General features: G+C 39.8%; 1 protein-coding gene across 4 annotated transcripts in view; it reads left to right on the top strand.

Annotated features, from left to right (window-relative positions):
- Positions 1 to 14,475, top strand: part of GOLIM4 (golgi integral membrane protein 4) — an 83,404-nt gene extending 68,929 nt beyond the window's left edge. For all 4 annotated transcript variants that reach the window (XM_010835202.1, XM_010835200.1, XM_010835199.1 and 1 more), the window contains 5 exons: positions 641 to 750; positions 3,418 to 3,585; positions 4,813 to 4,881; positions 12,243 to 12,323; positions 12,622 to 14,475. In XM_010835202.1, the coding sequence (XP_010833504.1) occupies positions 641 to 750; positions 3,418 to 3,585; positions 4,813 to 4,881; positions 12,243 to 12,323; positions 12,622 to 12,771 (578 nt within the window). In that variant the 3' untranslated portion in view covers positions 12,772 to 14,475. The remainder of the gene's footprint in view (positions 1 to 640; positions 751 to 3,417; positions 3,586 to 4,812; positions 4,882 to 12,242; positions 12,324 to 12,621) is intronic.
- Positions 14,476 to 14,772: the final 297 nt, after the last annotated feature.

Raw genomic sequence — 14,772 nt, 5'->3', positions numbered from 1 at the left:
ATTTTCTACAGGCTAAATACTCTCCATGTATTTAACCTTTCCTCTGATATCTGTGTGTGTGTTCTTGTCTAAATTCTCTGTATTGAAATATTTTTTTCAAAAAGTAACAAGTAAATGTGTGAGTATAAATATGTGATGTTTGTGGTATCATCACTACCACCTCAGAGAACACAAGATGGGCTGAATTTGTTTTTGAGCTTCACAAATGGGGTTACCATTTCTTTCATTTCCTGAAATAGCATCCGTTTCTTCTTTTGGTACCTTGCTATTTTCTCTGACATTACCAAAATTTTGTCAATAATTTTAGTGATGTTCAATTGACTGGGCTTTATTTTATGGAGAAAGTTTCTATCATTGTTTTTGGCATAATGGGGTAAAATTCAGCTTCTGTTGTAAACATGTGTTTTAGAGAGTTAGAATATGTCAGTTATCCACATTGTCTCTGTAGATATAGGGACTGGGAAAAAGATAACTTTCAGAAAAGCTGAGACGTGTACTTTATGTTGAGCTAACCTAAAAGAAGAGAGTGAGTGATGTGGTCTGTAGGAAAGCCCACCAGGAGCTTGGCTTGGCTTGGCTTTAAAAGGGAAGAATCCTGTCTGGTTCACTGGGGCTGATAAGGGTTCCTTTGATTTGCTAGCCTATGAGAGAGATAACCAGCACCAAGACGAGGCAGAAGAAGACCCAGAGAATGGACATGAGCTGCAAGAACAAGGGCCCCATGAAGCTGACCCAGAATCCGAGGGAGATGTAAGTGTCCTCTCATCCGGTCATGACCCTTGGGAACTCACAAGGCAGAAAGGAAATATAAAGGTTTACCTGACTCTGTAACTCCAGCTCCACGTGGTTTACATAATTATATGGTAACTGTTAACTGTCAACCATGGGGTGTTTGTGTGATGAGAATGGGTTAAAGGTTGCTCAGGGAAAACATCCAGGGAGTTGCCCTCTGGGGACTTTAGTAAAATTAAAATAGAAGAGCAAAAAGAGGCACTGTAGTATGTAGTAATTCTGAAAGATGAAAAAGAAAACACAACAAAGCAAATGTGGGAATTAGAGAAGCCAAGAAAGGAGGTCAGCCACCATGGAGCATGCTGAGCAGTCTGCTCGGTTGTGAATGTGTGTCCTGCGACTGTGTAATCTCTCAGCGGTCCGGTGACTATTTCAGTAAACACACAGCTAAGAATGTGAGGTTTGAGAAATGAAAAACATTTCCCAGATACCATATTGCCATAGAAAAATTAGAGTATTAACAAGTAGAGATATAATAACCACAGCTATTCTTTTCATTTACGCAAGAAAGGACCAAGTCTCCCAGTTCAGTTGGGTGGTATGGGACCTTGACCTTGCCTGTAAGTGTGTCTTTGCACTTATGCGTAGATGATTTTGACAACTTACTGTAGCTCTCCTGTCATCTTTTGCTAGCAAATCAACCACCACATTTATAGAATGTGGTCCTCTGGGCCCTGCTGTCCTCTGGGCCCTGTTTATGTTGGTCCAATGGACTGAGAGGAGGAGGATTGATACTCTTTCTTGATAAGCACTGACAAAGTCTTCCCGAGCTGCTTGAAGCAACCTCGATGGAAATGGCTTTCCCCTATAACTTGCACAGAGAGGTGGTAGGATATATCTACCCACTAGCTCCTCAATCAGCAGTTCTCAAAGTATGCTCCAGGGAACCCTAGCCCTGAAATATTGTCAGGAAAGGATAAGAGCTATAGATAACAGGAGAGTATGAGAGAGCCAGAGGATGTGTAGGAGCAAGAGAGTGTCCACGAGAGAGCAAGAGAGCGAGCATGCAAGAGCCTGAGAGCGATGGAGGGCACAGGGGAAGGGTGGGTATTCCAGTTCCTGACTTTTGGGAAATGCTGTCTGTCTTGATTGGCTACCTGACTGCATAATCCTTCACTCTCCTTTCATCGGTTGATTTGCTCTAGATAACACGTTGGGAAATGTTGGCCTTTCTACTGTGCCTTCCCTTAATTAGAAATTATTAGCCTGCTTGTCTCTCTGTCTCACCTGTTTTATTTTATTTTTTTTAATTAGGAACATTTTTGTCCAGCTTCACTGAGGTTTAATGAATCATCCTTTTTTTTTTTTTAATATCTAACAACTGTGCCTATTAAACCTTTTTTTTACTTGGCTAGAGTTAGAGCTAATCTGTATATTTTTATAAACTTTTGCAAAGGACATTCAGTACTTTTTGCCCTGAATAAAACATGTTATATTTCCCCTATATTTCCACACAGTTTATTGATAACACACAAAAGGAAATCCATATGACAAGATTGTGGAGTAACTGGAGTTTAGTGTGAAGGTTATGATTTGTCACTCTGTATCCCCAAGAAAAGTGTCACTTTGTTCTTGAACAAAGTATTTAGCCAGGGAGGTACAGATAATACATCAGCTGAGACTGCAGTGAGCTCTTGAACATGTTCAAGGCTCTGAAGTGAATTGAAGTAGAATTTTGTGGTCTGGAGACTAAATCTCACTCAGGCTTCCCTGTCTCTGGGAAGCATTTGCTGCTTCAGTGAAGTGTCCTGTTGATGACCCCAGTGTGATCAGAGACGCTCCTAGAAGCATCATCATTTCCGCCCAGCTCACACTCTAAAAATCTGAATCTTTATGAGGGTGTATATGATTTTGAAAGGTGCTTTGTGATCATAAGTGGGACATCCAGATAATTCTAAAGTTGATAATATGAAGGGCATTTGTTGAACACAATAACCGAGAACTACTTGAGAGGTAGGATGGGTTGGGGGAGGTATTTTTCAAAATATTTATATCACCAGAAGTTAAGCCCATTCCCTCTTATTTTGTGTCTTATCAGTGCAGCATCTCTTAGCTTCACATCTCTTAGCTTCTTAGATCCACACTAGAATGTGATGGCCTGCTCTTGAATTAGCCTCCTCTTGTCTCCTCACAGGCCCTCTTCTTGGGTCCCTGCTGGTGTGGGCTTCCTCTCTCCTCAACTGCTTTTCACCCGCTTACATCAGCTGGTTTGCAAAGAATAACTGGTCTGTAAAAATTGACGAACTGGTGAAAGCAGTTACCATTTGCCTATCTAAATCTCTAATTTTAATGATTCATCCTATTTGGTAAAGGCTTTCACTAACTGTTTTTCTTGTCATCTAGTTATGCTCATATTACTTATGGCATTGGAGCTTTGAGAACTGTGTTGGAATCACTTGCAGGAAAGAAGTGAACTTTGAACTTCTTTCTGATGCATCCGTCTCTGACAAAGCAGAGGCTTTATCTTTGGACAGCAGGATGGGTATCTGTGAGTCTTGGTAAGGACAGACCTGAGCAGTCTGGTAAAGGACAATTTAATTCTCTGTCAGCCTGTGGCCTTTCAAATGAAATTAAACTTGATCCTGGATTTTGAAGTGGTGCTTGCTTTTCATTAAAATTTTACAGAGGGCAGCTGTAGAGGATATAAACCCAGCAGATGACCCTAATAATCAAGGCGAGGATGAATTTGAAGAAGCTGGGCAAGTGAGGGAAGAAAACTTGCCAGATGAAAATGAAGAGCAAAAACAAAGTCACCAAAAGCAACAGAATGCAGAAATGGAGGAACATTTGGTGGTAAGTGGGTGCCATGATGGAGGGTGGTTTTAACCTGGGGATTTTATTATTTTTTTAATTAATTAATTTATTTTATTTGGAGGTGAATTACTTTACAATATTGTGGTAGTTTTTGCCATACATCAACATAAACCAGCCAAGGCTGTACATGTGTTCCGCCATCCTGAACCCACTCCCTCCCGACGTCCCTCCCCACCCTATCCCTCTGGGTTGTCCCAGAGCACTGGCTTTGAGTGCCCTGCTTCATGCATCAAACTTGCACTGATCATCTATTTTACATATGGTAATATACATGTTTCAATACTATTTCCTCAAATCATCCCATCCTTGCCTTTTGCCACAGAATCCAAAAGTCTGTTCTTTACATCTATGTCTCTTTTGCTGTCTTACATATAGGGTCGTTGTTACCATCTTTCTAAATTCCATACATGTGCGTTAATACACTTTTTGGTGTTTTTCTTTCTGACTTACTTCACTCTGTATCATAGGCTCCAGTTTCATCCACCTCATTAGAACTGACTCAAATGTGTTCTTTTTAACAGCTGAGTAATATTCCATCATGTATATGTAGCACAACTTTCTTATCCATTCGTCTGCCAATGGACATCTAGGTTGCTTCATGTCCTAGCTATTGCAAACTGTGCTGCAGTGAACATTGGGGTACATGTGTCTCTTTCAGTTCTGCTTTCCTCGGTGTGTATGCCCAGCAGTGGGATTGCTGGGTTGTATTAACCTGGGGATTTTATAAATGCCTAAAGTGAAAGTGTTAGTCTCTCAGTCATGTCTGAACCTTTGCGACCCCATGGACTATAGCCCACCAGGCTCCTCTGTCCATGGGATTCTCCAGGCAAGAATACTGGAGTGGGTTGCCAATCCCTTCTCCAGAGGATCTTCTCAACCCCGTGATCAAACCCAAGTCTCCTGCATTGTAGGCTGATTCTTTACCATCTGAGCCACCAGGGAAGCCCTATAAATGCCAGGTTTTATGTAAAAGGTTTTAGTTATGACCTGTGTGGACAGGAAGTTTACCTCACATGCAATGTGTGCACTCAGAAGGAGTGGGTCATGGGCTTCCTGGGCTTTGTTGGGAGTGATTAGTCATCATTTCCTGCCCACTGAGGCATTGAAATGCACTGTTCATGGTGGCCTGTCTGTTCTTTGTCCCAGACGACTGGAAAATGCATCTCCAGTGTTCAGTAACCTGAACCTCTGCTTTTGTTTCAACAGATGGCAGGAAACCCAGACCAGCAGGAGGACAACGTGGATGAGCAGTACCAGGAAGAAGGGGAAGAGGAGGTAGGAAGGGGGAGGGCAGGAGGCCAGACTGCTTGGGGTCTCACACTCACCTGAAAAAACCTCTCCGAATGGGCTTTCATAGAAAGGTTTAGAGAGCCGTAGGCTAGATAAGGAAGGATGGTTTCGAGGAGAAATGGACCATAGCCGTGGAGACATTTGTTTGGAAGATAATAAAAACAGGATGATAGAATTCTCTTCTCTTGTTTTCCCTAGAAATTTTGAATTAAGAAGACACTTGACCTTCCAGGAATGGCATACCTAGGTTTATGTGATCTTTGTAAAAATATTTTCTCCTGTCTCTTTCCCTCACAAGAAAGAAGAACAAAGCTCTGCCCCTTGAGAGTCTGGACAAACCTCAGAGACTTTCTCTGTAGACATGGCCACTGCTCCTGCCTCATAGCAACACCCCATGGTATCTAGCAGAACACACTTAACACCCTCCAGACATGTAAAACATTTTCACTTTTAGCCTCTTCCCTTCTAAAAATTTAGTATCTTAAATTTAACAAAGAAGAAAAGGAAAAATAGGTAAGGAGCTCAGTTGAGTAAAATGCATTTGGGTAGAATTTCTTAGCATTTCATTTTAGTTAACTTTTTATTGCAAACCCCTCGCATATTACTGTAAATTAGCTTCGTGGAGCATCTACCATGTGTAGTTGTGTGTAGTGTGTAGTGTTGTGTGTAGTGCCACAATTGTGTAGTTGATTGATTAATGCTGTTGGTTGAGCTGGTTAGTCTCAGAAGGGTACTGTATGGACCACTGGAGCTCAGAACACAGGAATATGAAATGGATGAGGCCCAGGCCCCAGGCTCCGTGTCTCTCTGGACCAGAAAATGGTCTAGCAAATTAAAGCCCTAGTTCAGAGGCGCTTCTCAACCAGGCCTTTGCAAATGTGTGACTCTGGCCCTACGGGGAGCGGCAGGAGAGGATGGACAAGTGGCAGCCTGAACCTACCTGAGAGCCTGCTAAGAGGCCCGTGTTCTGCTTCATGGGCAGGGCTCCCTCGGCTAAGGCTGCTGCCTCGTCTGGTTGCATTTGTCAGCTTTTCAGAGCTGATGCTGAAGTTTGTCTTTATACCAGGAAAACAGAGAAGAACATCGTTCTTTGCAGACATTGGCAACATATACCTGTAGTTTTACATGCAATCTACCTGCCTTGATCCTCTTATTCTCTTTCCTTTTTCTCATCCTGCTGTTCATCCTGCTCAAACCCCTGAGCCATATCATCAGAAGAGAGTGTTAGAGAACCTGGCAGCCTTGAATATGAAGACATATGGCAAGAGAAAGATATTCATCTGGACCTCTCTTGTAACAGGATGTCTGGACTAATATTACTTGTTTCATTATGTCCGCTGTCAGGGATCTTTTAGGGATTAAAAGAGAAGAGGCTCACCTTGGCTTCTTTTTAAAAATTCAGAAGGGTAAACATAAAATTTTAATCAGTATTTACTGATTAATTTTCTTTTTTTTTACTTCTGTATTCTATCAGTTAATGTGGGATCCAAGAGGGATCAAAGATAGAAAAGAAAGGCAGAGAGGTGGGAGGGAAGGAGGATGGTGACAGGCAGAGGCCCCCCCAGTGCCCAGCCCAGAACTCCGAGCTCGGCACCTCTGTCCCCACTCTCTGACCCTGGCAGACTCAGGTCATCACACCTTTTCCTTTAGTGTGGCTACCATGTGAGCTCTCAGCAGAAGCCCAGCCTGCCTCTCCTTCCCTGGGTACCTTTCCCCTCTGCCCTCTAAGTGTCCTTTGTTCAGGCTGTATTTTATTTTTTTGGCAGTTCCTGAGGTGCTTAGTTATTGGATTTTCCCACCTCTTTCCACTGTTCTCAGTTCTTCCCTTGCTGAGGGAGAATTTCCATATACCAGTCAAGACCTAGTAATAGAGACGAAGTTCTCAGCGGAGTGCAGCAAAATGAGAAAAACAAAGAGGGTTGCTGTATGTGAGAATGCATAGCCTGTTGTCTATGAGTGCCGTGTATGGGAGCACTCAGAACTGTAAAATGCAGGGTCATGTGCATCGTTCTTCTCTTCCTTAAGCCTCAGAGGCTTCCAGCTGACCCCTGAGATGTAAGGCCCATTGCCACCATTGGCTCCCCTCCCTTCCAGTCCACCATCAACCTGCCTTCTTGTCACATTTGCCTTTAGGGAGGAATTGCATCTTGCCAGGTTGTACCTGTTCAGAGGCACAGCCCATCAGACTTGTGACTTGAACTTTGAGGGTACAGAAACCCAAAACAAGTGTGATGTTAGGAAATCTGCCCTCTCCCTGCTTTCTTTTATCGTAGTGCAACAGTGTTTTCCTTCTAAGATCTAAAAACGACTGTTAACAAGCATTGATTGTTTTTGCTTTGGGATCCTTAGAAAGACATTCCTATGATAAGACATTCCTATGAAAAGCCATCCGTGTGTTGCATACTTTACAGATTTTTTTAATCTCCTTATGAGCAAATGAGACAAACTGTGACATTGCCAAAAAGTGCTGTGTGTACTTTAAAATGATTTAAATGTTTAAAAATATAGAGAGCTTAAATGACTACTGTGAAAAACCCAAGTGCTCTGTTTCCCCAATCTGAGTAAAACCAGATTGAACACTCACATAAGAACAGGTACAGGGTTTCCTGGCTGCCTTTTAGTGGCATGTTGGCCTGGGAATCACCACATCAAGAAACTGTCCAGATGGCAGAAACTCTATTAAACATTAGCCGGCAAGCAGCGGTGTCCATCACAGATTGAAGCTCTTTCCGTGATCATGTCCCATCCATCTCTCTGGATTTTAGGCTTCTTGGTTACTTAAGGGCATCCTTCTAGTTCCTGGCTCACCTCGTAAGATCTTTGATGCATCAGAGAAAGGCGTGAATACATATGGGGACTGGGTAGCTAGCCAAGTCCATTCAGATTCAAGAGATCTGTTTTGTTTTGTTTTTGCTATTTATTAGACTTTGCCACATCACATAGGGACTTTTTCTAAAATGCCTAAATCATTAGATCTTAGTAATGAGTAATTTGAGTTACTTTGTCAACAAAGGTCTGTCTAGTCAAGGCTATGGTTTTTCCAGTGGTCATGTATGGATGTGAGAGTTGAACTATAAAGAAAGCTGAGCACCAAAGAATTGATGCTTTTGAACTGTGGTGTTGGAGAAGACTCTTGAGAATCCCTTGGACTGCAAGGAGATCCAACCAGTCCATCCTAAAGGAGATCAGTCCTGGGTGTTCATTGGTAGGACTGATGTTGAAGCTGAAACTCCAGTACTTTGGCCATCTGATGTGAAGAGCTGACTCATTTGAAAAGACCCTGATGCTGGGAAAGATTGAGGGCAGGAGAAGGGGACGACAGAGGATGAGATGGCTCGATGGCATCACCTACTCAATGGACATGGGTTTGAGTGGACTCCGGGAGTTGGTGATGGCCAGGAGGCCTGGTGTTTTGCAGTTCATGGGGTCGTAAAGAGTCGGACACAACTGAGTGACTGAACTGAACTGAACTGAATGAGTAATAAGCAATGGTTCAGGGAGATATTTAAGAAAATGTTTCCATCAGGTTTAGCAGGATAATAAAGAGGGTCAAGTGTGGAAGACATAACTGGCATGTCCACATTGTAAAAAAGTAACATTTGGCAGTTATTAGTCTAAACATATTTTAAAATGACAAACTCCATATCATTTTGTCCCATTTCAGTAATGCCTTTAAGATGAGTTTAAATTACTCTTGCCCCCAAATGTAAAGAATATATTACTAGAATATTAGAAAAGGTATATTCATAAATTTGAAAAATTATAAAATTTTCATTTGTGCAATACCTAAATTAAAGAGTAATTTAAATCAATGGTTTCCACCTCAGTTTATATTGTCAGTTGATCCACAACCTAAATTTTCTACAGTAGGTTCCAAGAGAGGCAAGAACTCATGAAACAGTATTTATCTCTCTAGCCAGAGACATTCATTGTCACTCAAGTGGCTCTCAGGCTTTGCTGTGGATAAGAATCCCCTTGGAAAGTGTGTAAAACATACAGATCCCTGGATCAGACCTTACTCTTGGAGCTTCTGTTCCTGTGTGGGACCTAGGAATCGGAGTTTTTCCACAAGCTTGCAGGAATGCTGATGTTTCAGGAATACACTGTTTAAAGAAGTCTGAACCTCTTAAGACTTCTTTGCAAAATGATGTATGTCTAGGTGCCTACTTACTAAAGACTTTCTCATCAAAGTCTTAAAGCGGTCCTTGACCCCCACCATACCACACACACAAACAGAAAATTAAAAATCACTGATTTTTATCTAACCCCTTTCTTTGACAGATAAGAAATTTGAACTTCAAAGAGGTTACATAAATTTTCAGAGGTCACACAGCTTGTTATTGTTAGAACCATGATTAGACCCTACCCAGGTCTGCTTTTAAAAGCTATCATAATTAAGTATACCAAGCATAGTAACTGGGCTTCCCAGGTAGCTCAGTGGTAAAGAATCTGCCCGCCAGTGCAGGAGACGCCACAGACATGCCTTCGATTCCTGGGTTGGGAAGATCTGTAGAAGGAAATGGCAACCCACTCCAGTATTATTGCCTGGAAAATTCCATGGACAGTGGAGCCTGACGGGCTCCAGTCCGTGGGGTCACAAAGAGTAGGACACGACTGAGCATGCACACATATGCACATTACATTAAAGCATAGTAACTAACTAGTTGATACAGGCAAGTTTTTCTTTTTAGAAATTAGTGTATACAGAAGGAATGATGGAATTAGAAAGTCACCATTTTGTAACCCCTAATTAAAACAGTTGATTTAGGAGCAGTCATCAGTGGATGACATCACCAGATTAATGGAGGTCAGGGGATTTTACCATGGAGGGATCAGGCTGTAGCTGTCTGAGCTCACTGACCAACTTTAGCTTCACTAAAAGTAGAGCAGACAGTATATGCTTCCTGATGTAATGGAAATATGAAGTCTACAGCATCATCTCTGAAAAATCTTTACTTTGCAAATTGAATCTGAATTCATTCAAGCCTTTAAGCTAACTAACTTCCTTTTGTAAGAAATGTGGAGGCTAAAGAAATAACTGACACCTCAAAGAAGCAAAGAAATCCAGAGTCTGGGTCATTTTACTGGACAATAATATAGCATTAAGGAAAAAAGAAGGAAGTGGAATTGGTGTTGGATATGACTTTTGTTTAGATTAGGACAAGCCAGATGTAAATAGACATATTTAAGACAATTGAGAAAATGTAAGTAAGGACTAGACATTAGATGATGCCATGGAATTATTTATTAGATGTGATAATGGCATTATGGTTATATAAGAAAAGTGCAATGTGTCTAGAGATGGGTAGGGCTGAAATTACATGATATCTAGAATTTTTAAGAATAATTCATCAGAAAATAAAGTGATAGGTGATGCAGGCATGGCAACATTGAGATGACCTTTGAGCCTTGGTGATGGCTATTAGGGAGTTTATTGAATCATTGTTTTTCTGTGTGCTTGAAACTTTTCATAGTAAAAACAAATGACCTTATTGTTTATACAGCTTGGAGAGTTGCAGAGCCAAGGATTTAATCTAGCTCTCTCTGACTCCATGGTCTGTATTGGGTTGGCAGGCTACAGGCCTGGGTCTATTTTATAAGTGAAGCCTTACTGGAACAAAAGCCATGCCTTTTTGTGTACATGTCGTCTAAGGCCACTGCTGCGCTAGACTTGGGTAATTGCTACAGAGACTTGATGGCCAAGAAAGCCTGGATATTTACTATCTGGCCCTTTATAGCAAACATGTGCTAACCCTGATTTATTCTTTTCACTGTACCACAGTCTCAAGGCAGTTCCCTCCCAGCCCCAACTACAGTATTTACTGTTCACTAGTGTATTTTCATTATAAAGGCCATATAAGACATGTCTTTTCACTGAAATCAACTGGGACACTTTAGCAATTTTCAATTAGTGAGACCTTAGTACAGTCGGCAGTAAGTGCTTCACTGTTTCCACTGTAATGTCCTGGGGAGTGTTGTCATTCCGTGACTAAGGGCCGAAGAGATGTCATTGGCCACTGCTACAGCCTACGGTGAGGCAGAAGTGTCTTCTTTATAGCTCGCTCTACCAGGACACGTAAATACAAAATATCCTCTATATCTGTCCCCGCAATGTATTTATTTGATTCCAGTGTGGTATAGGGGCTGTGAGTCCAGCCAACAATGGACTGGTTAGACAAGACTCATGAAGGCTGGCATCTTTGAAGGTTCATCTTTGTAGACTCTTAACAGGTCAGGGTCCCTCTAGAGTGAGTCTGATGGGTGCCGTTCATTCTGCTGAACCTGGGCTATGGACACCTTGATGCAGCCCTTAATTTGTTGTTCCTTAATTATAACACCAGTGTACTTTCTTTTTCTTGCCCATTTCTGGGATATTTAACACATATATACTGCCCCCCCCACACACACACAAATTAGGTAATTTTGTGTTACTCAAGACTTACTCTTATGCCATTGTCATAGTTAAGTTATAAAATATATCACCCTCTATTTTCATAGATGTGATTATTAAATAGAGATTTAATGATCAAAAATATTTGAATTCTTTCTCTGATTTGCATTTTGAGATAATCAGAATCAATGACACATAATAGTAATAGCATACATGAAAGAGAACTACTTAAAACAGAAATGTGTTAGAATACAAAGACATGCAGGGATTTGAGGTAGCTTAATAACTATTCTATGAAGAAACTGAAATGATTATGTTCTGTGTTCTAGATATTTTAGCCAAAAAAGTTTATTCTTAATTATAGAAATGTATGTATACAGGTTTTTCTCTGTTCTCTATTACACCAGAGTGTAGGTGGTGGTGCCTGATTTCTGTGACTTGTAAATATCTGTAAGAGCAGATATTTTTTTGCATTGATTCATTCATTGATTCATTTATTCAACAATATTTATTAAGCAGTTGCAGCATGCCAAGCATGCCTCTAGGAATTGAAGGCAGTTAGTTGAGTAAGACTGATGGTTCCTGTTCTTCACAAGAACTTACATTCTGTCAGAACTTTCAGACTTTCACAGTTCTCTCTTTTGGAAAAGAGGAGTTTTTTAACTTTATAAGGTGAATTTCTTCGGGTGTTATACTTGGAGTGTTAACCCTTATTCAAACAAATCAGAAACTCAACACACAAAAGTCCTAGATTCTGAATAACACTAATTTTTTTAGTAAGTATGTTACACATTTATTCATGGCTAATAGACAAGTCAAATCTTTGTCTTTTCAGATTTATTTTTAGTTTAGTTTTGTCTTTACTGATTCGAATGAACTTTTTGGAAATCACAATATGTTGCTTCAAGTGTTGAAATGATCCAAGTGTCCACTTGATGTCTCTGGTTTGTTTTAGGTTCAGGAAGATTTGACTGAGGAGAAGAAAAGGGAATTGGAGCATAACGCTGAAGAGACCTATGGTGAAAATGATGAAAATGTATGTGTAGGATGTACATGTTTCTGTTGCACATGTGTGCCTCTGTGCATGTGAGGAGGAGACGCCTATGTGTGGTTGGAAAGATCCCAGTGGGCACATCTAAGGTGCCATGGAGTGTAACATTGGGAATTAGGAAATTGTGACAGTGTGAAGATTAGAAAAGACAGTAGCACTCTTGCCTATTGGAATATTTTCTTCACTTGTTTTCTTTCTGTTTTTTTTTTTTAAGAGGGAATTATTTATGCCACTAACTCAGTGTCCTGTTTCTCAGTTTTCCTTTTTTTCTTTTAACTTTAAGGCCGATGAGAAAAATAATGAAGGAGAAGAGCAAGAAGTTCGAGATGACAACCACCCCAAAGGCCGAGAGGAGCATTATGAGGAGGAGGATGACGAGGAGGAGGATGGGGCTGCTGCCGCTGAGAAGTCACGACAAAGAGCTGAAATGTAGCCATGCCCGATTTCACAGGCAGAGCTCAGCTGTCGGATTCTTTTCAAGCTGCTCAAAAATAAATCTGCCTACTGAACTCTAGGATATTTAATTACAAAAATTAAAAATTTAGACTTTTTTTAACTTTTGTATTAGAAATGCTCATACATTTATATGAATATATTTTGATAACCTAGGTTAGAGCTTCTTTTTATATTCAAGCAAGACCTGAACGAGAAGAAAAATGATATAGCAGACATTAGGCTCTGAATCTCATTTTTCGCAGATTATGTGGTGTTGGAAAAGACCTTGATTTTGTATATGTTTCAACTTGTTCCTTCTCTGTCTTCCAGTTTCCAAGTGTTCTGCTGTCTGCCTTTGATGAAATGCAGAATTTCAAGATAGGGAATACTGAAAAATGCTATACACATTTTAAGGAGAATGGCCAATTTACTAATTGGTGCCTTTCCAAGGTTCTTATGTATAGTTCTGATAGAATTTTCACCTGTCTGTGTATCTCTGGGATAAGATTCATAGACAGTGACATACAATTAGAAAGACATTTTTGTTATAAAGACACTGTTTTTCAGGCTTCTCGGATCAATTAGAGAAATGTTTGATTTTACTTAAAATCACAGGTCTTCCTCTTGAATTAAATTTAAAAGTGAGATAGTACTAAAACTTACATGGCACTCTTCTGGACTTAGCTATTTCAGGATTCAAACAAGGTATGACACATCAGCATATTAACCTTTTTAAAGGACTGACAACGTTGTTTAATAACGAACTTGGTGTGTATGGGTGGCATTTTCCACATGAGCACCCCTTCTTTTTTTCGGTAGTCACCCAGTGATAGCCTTGTTTTAGTATCTAATTCTTGACAGTAATACACATTTCCCTGTAAACTCTGTGCCTCAACACTTAATCACTGATGACAAGCATGAATATGAAGAAGTACCAAACTGTACAACTGAACAATATATTGTTCAAAAACTATATGGTGAAGTACAGAAGGTGATATGATTGACCCTCATGACTTTTCTGTTTGCTGGGATTAGGTCTGCATTATATCCATGGATACACGTTTAATGATGATGAATTATACAAATCCCTTAAAATTAAAAATCAAAAATTTCCCATGGGATAGAGACATATTTCAGTCTCAACTATAAAAATTTTTAACTAAATAGAATTAGGTTATATCATTCATTCATATGTGTGTGGTTTTATAATAGTACTTTTCAAATTAAAACTGATTTCAATTTGTACTATTATTGTATGAATGTAATTTTATTTTTTAATAACCACACTCATGTATGGTTTTTGATTATCCCATATGAGTGATTATGTATGTATGCATAGGAATGCTTTGTTCAAATGTATTTTGGATTTTCAGTAATCATGAATCAAATCTTACCTTTATGTATAAAAACCCTTTATGTAATGTAAAATGTATAATATTGTACATAATATTCAGAATACAATTATTTTGGTAAATTAGTTTGTATTTTTAATGTCCCAGTTGCAGTATTTAATTATTTGAAACACATTGAAACTTGGTAATAGTCAATAAAATGAAAAGGAGCAAGTGGTAAATCTTCTAAAAGTATGTGATTTTTTATTAGTTTCTGATCTTACAACACTTTTCAGTTCTTTTTCATAAAAGGAAAAATTTTAAGAGTTACCAATGTATAGTAATGAATTATAAAGTGCTTTTCCAAATCTATTCCTGTTTTGCTGTCTCTTTCTCTGCTTGGATTGGCACATGAGTTTTTCTCCCCCTTTTTCTAAAGAAAGAGCTAAGAATGTTTATTTTATTTGAGCCAGTTCTGGAGGAAGAAAAAAGGAGTGTGAGACAGTGTCATGGGCACACGCACAAAATAAACAAAAAACTATTGTGTCTTCCCTGGAAAAGCAAAGCAATCACAAACCATTCTGCTCTGTATAGCACCAAGTTACAGACCTGTTTTAGCCAGTGTTTGGAGGAGAACTAATCAGCCAGAGCTGATCTATATTAATGAG

Source organism: Bison bison, unplaced genomic scaffold, assembly GCF_000754665.1.
Source record: "Bison bison bison isolate TAMUID 2011002044 unplaced genomic scaffold, Bison_UMD1.0 scf7180017864040, whole genome shotgun sequence".
In the NCBI taxonomy this organism is placed as follows: domain Eukaryota; kingdom Metazoa; phylum Chordata; class Mammalia; order Artiodactyla; family Bovidae; genus Bison; species Bison bison.
Note: the sequence above shows the minus strand (reverse complement) of the source record. Positions and strands in the feature narration are given on the sequence as shown.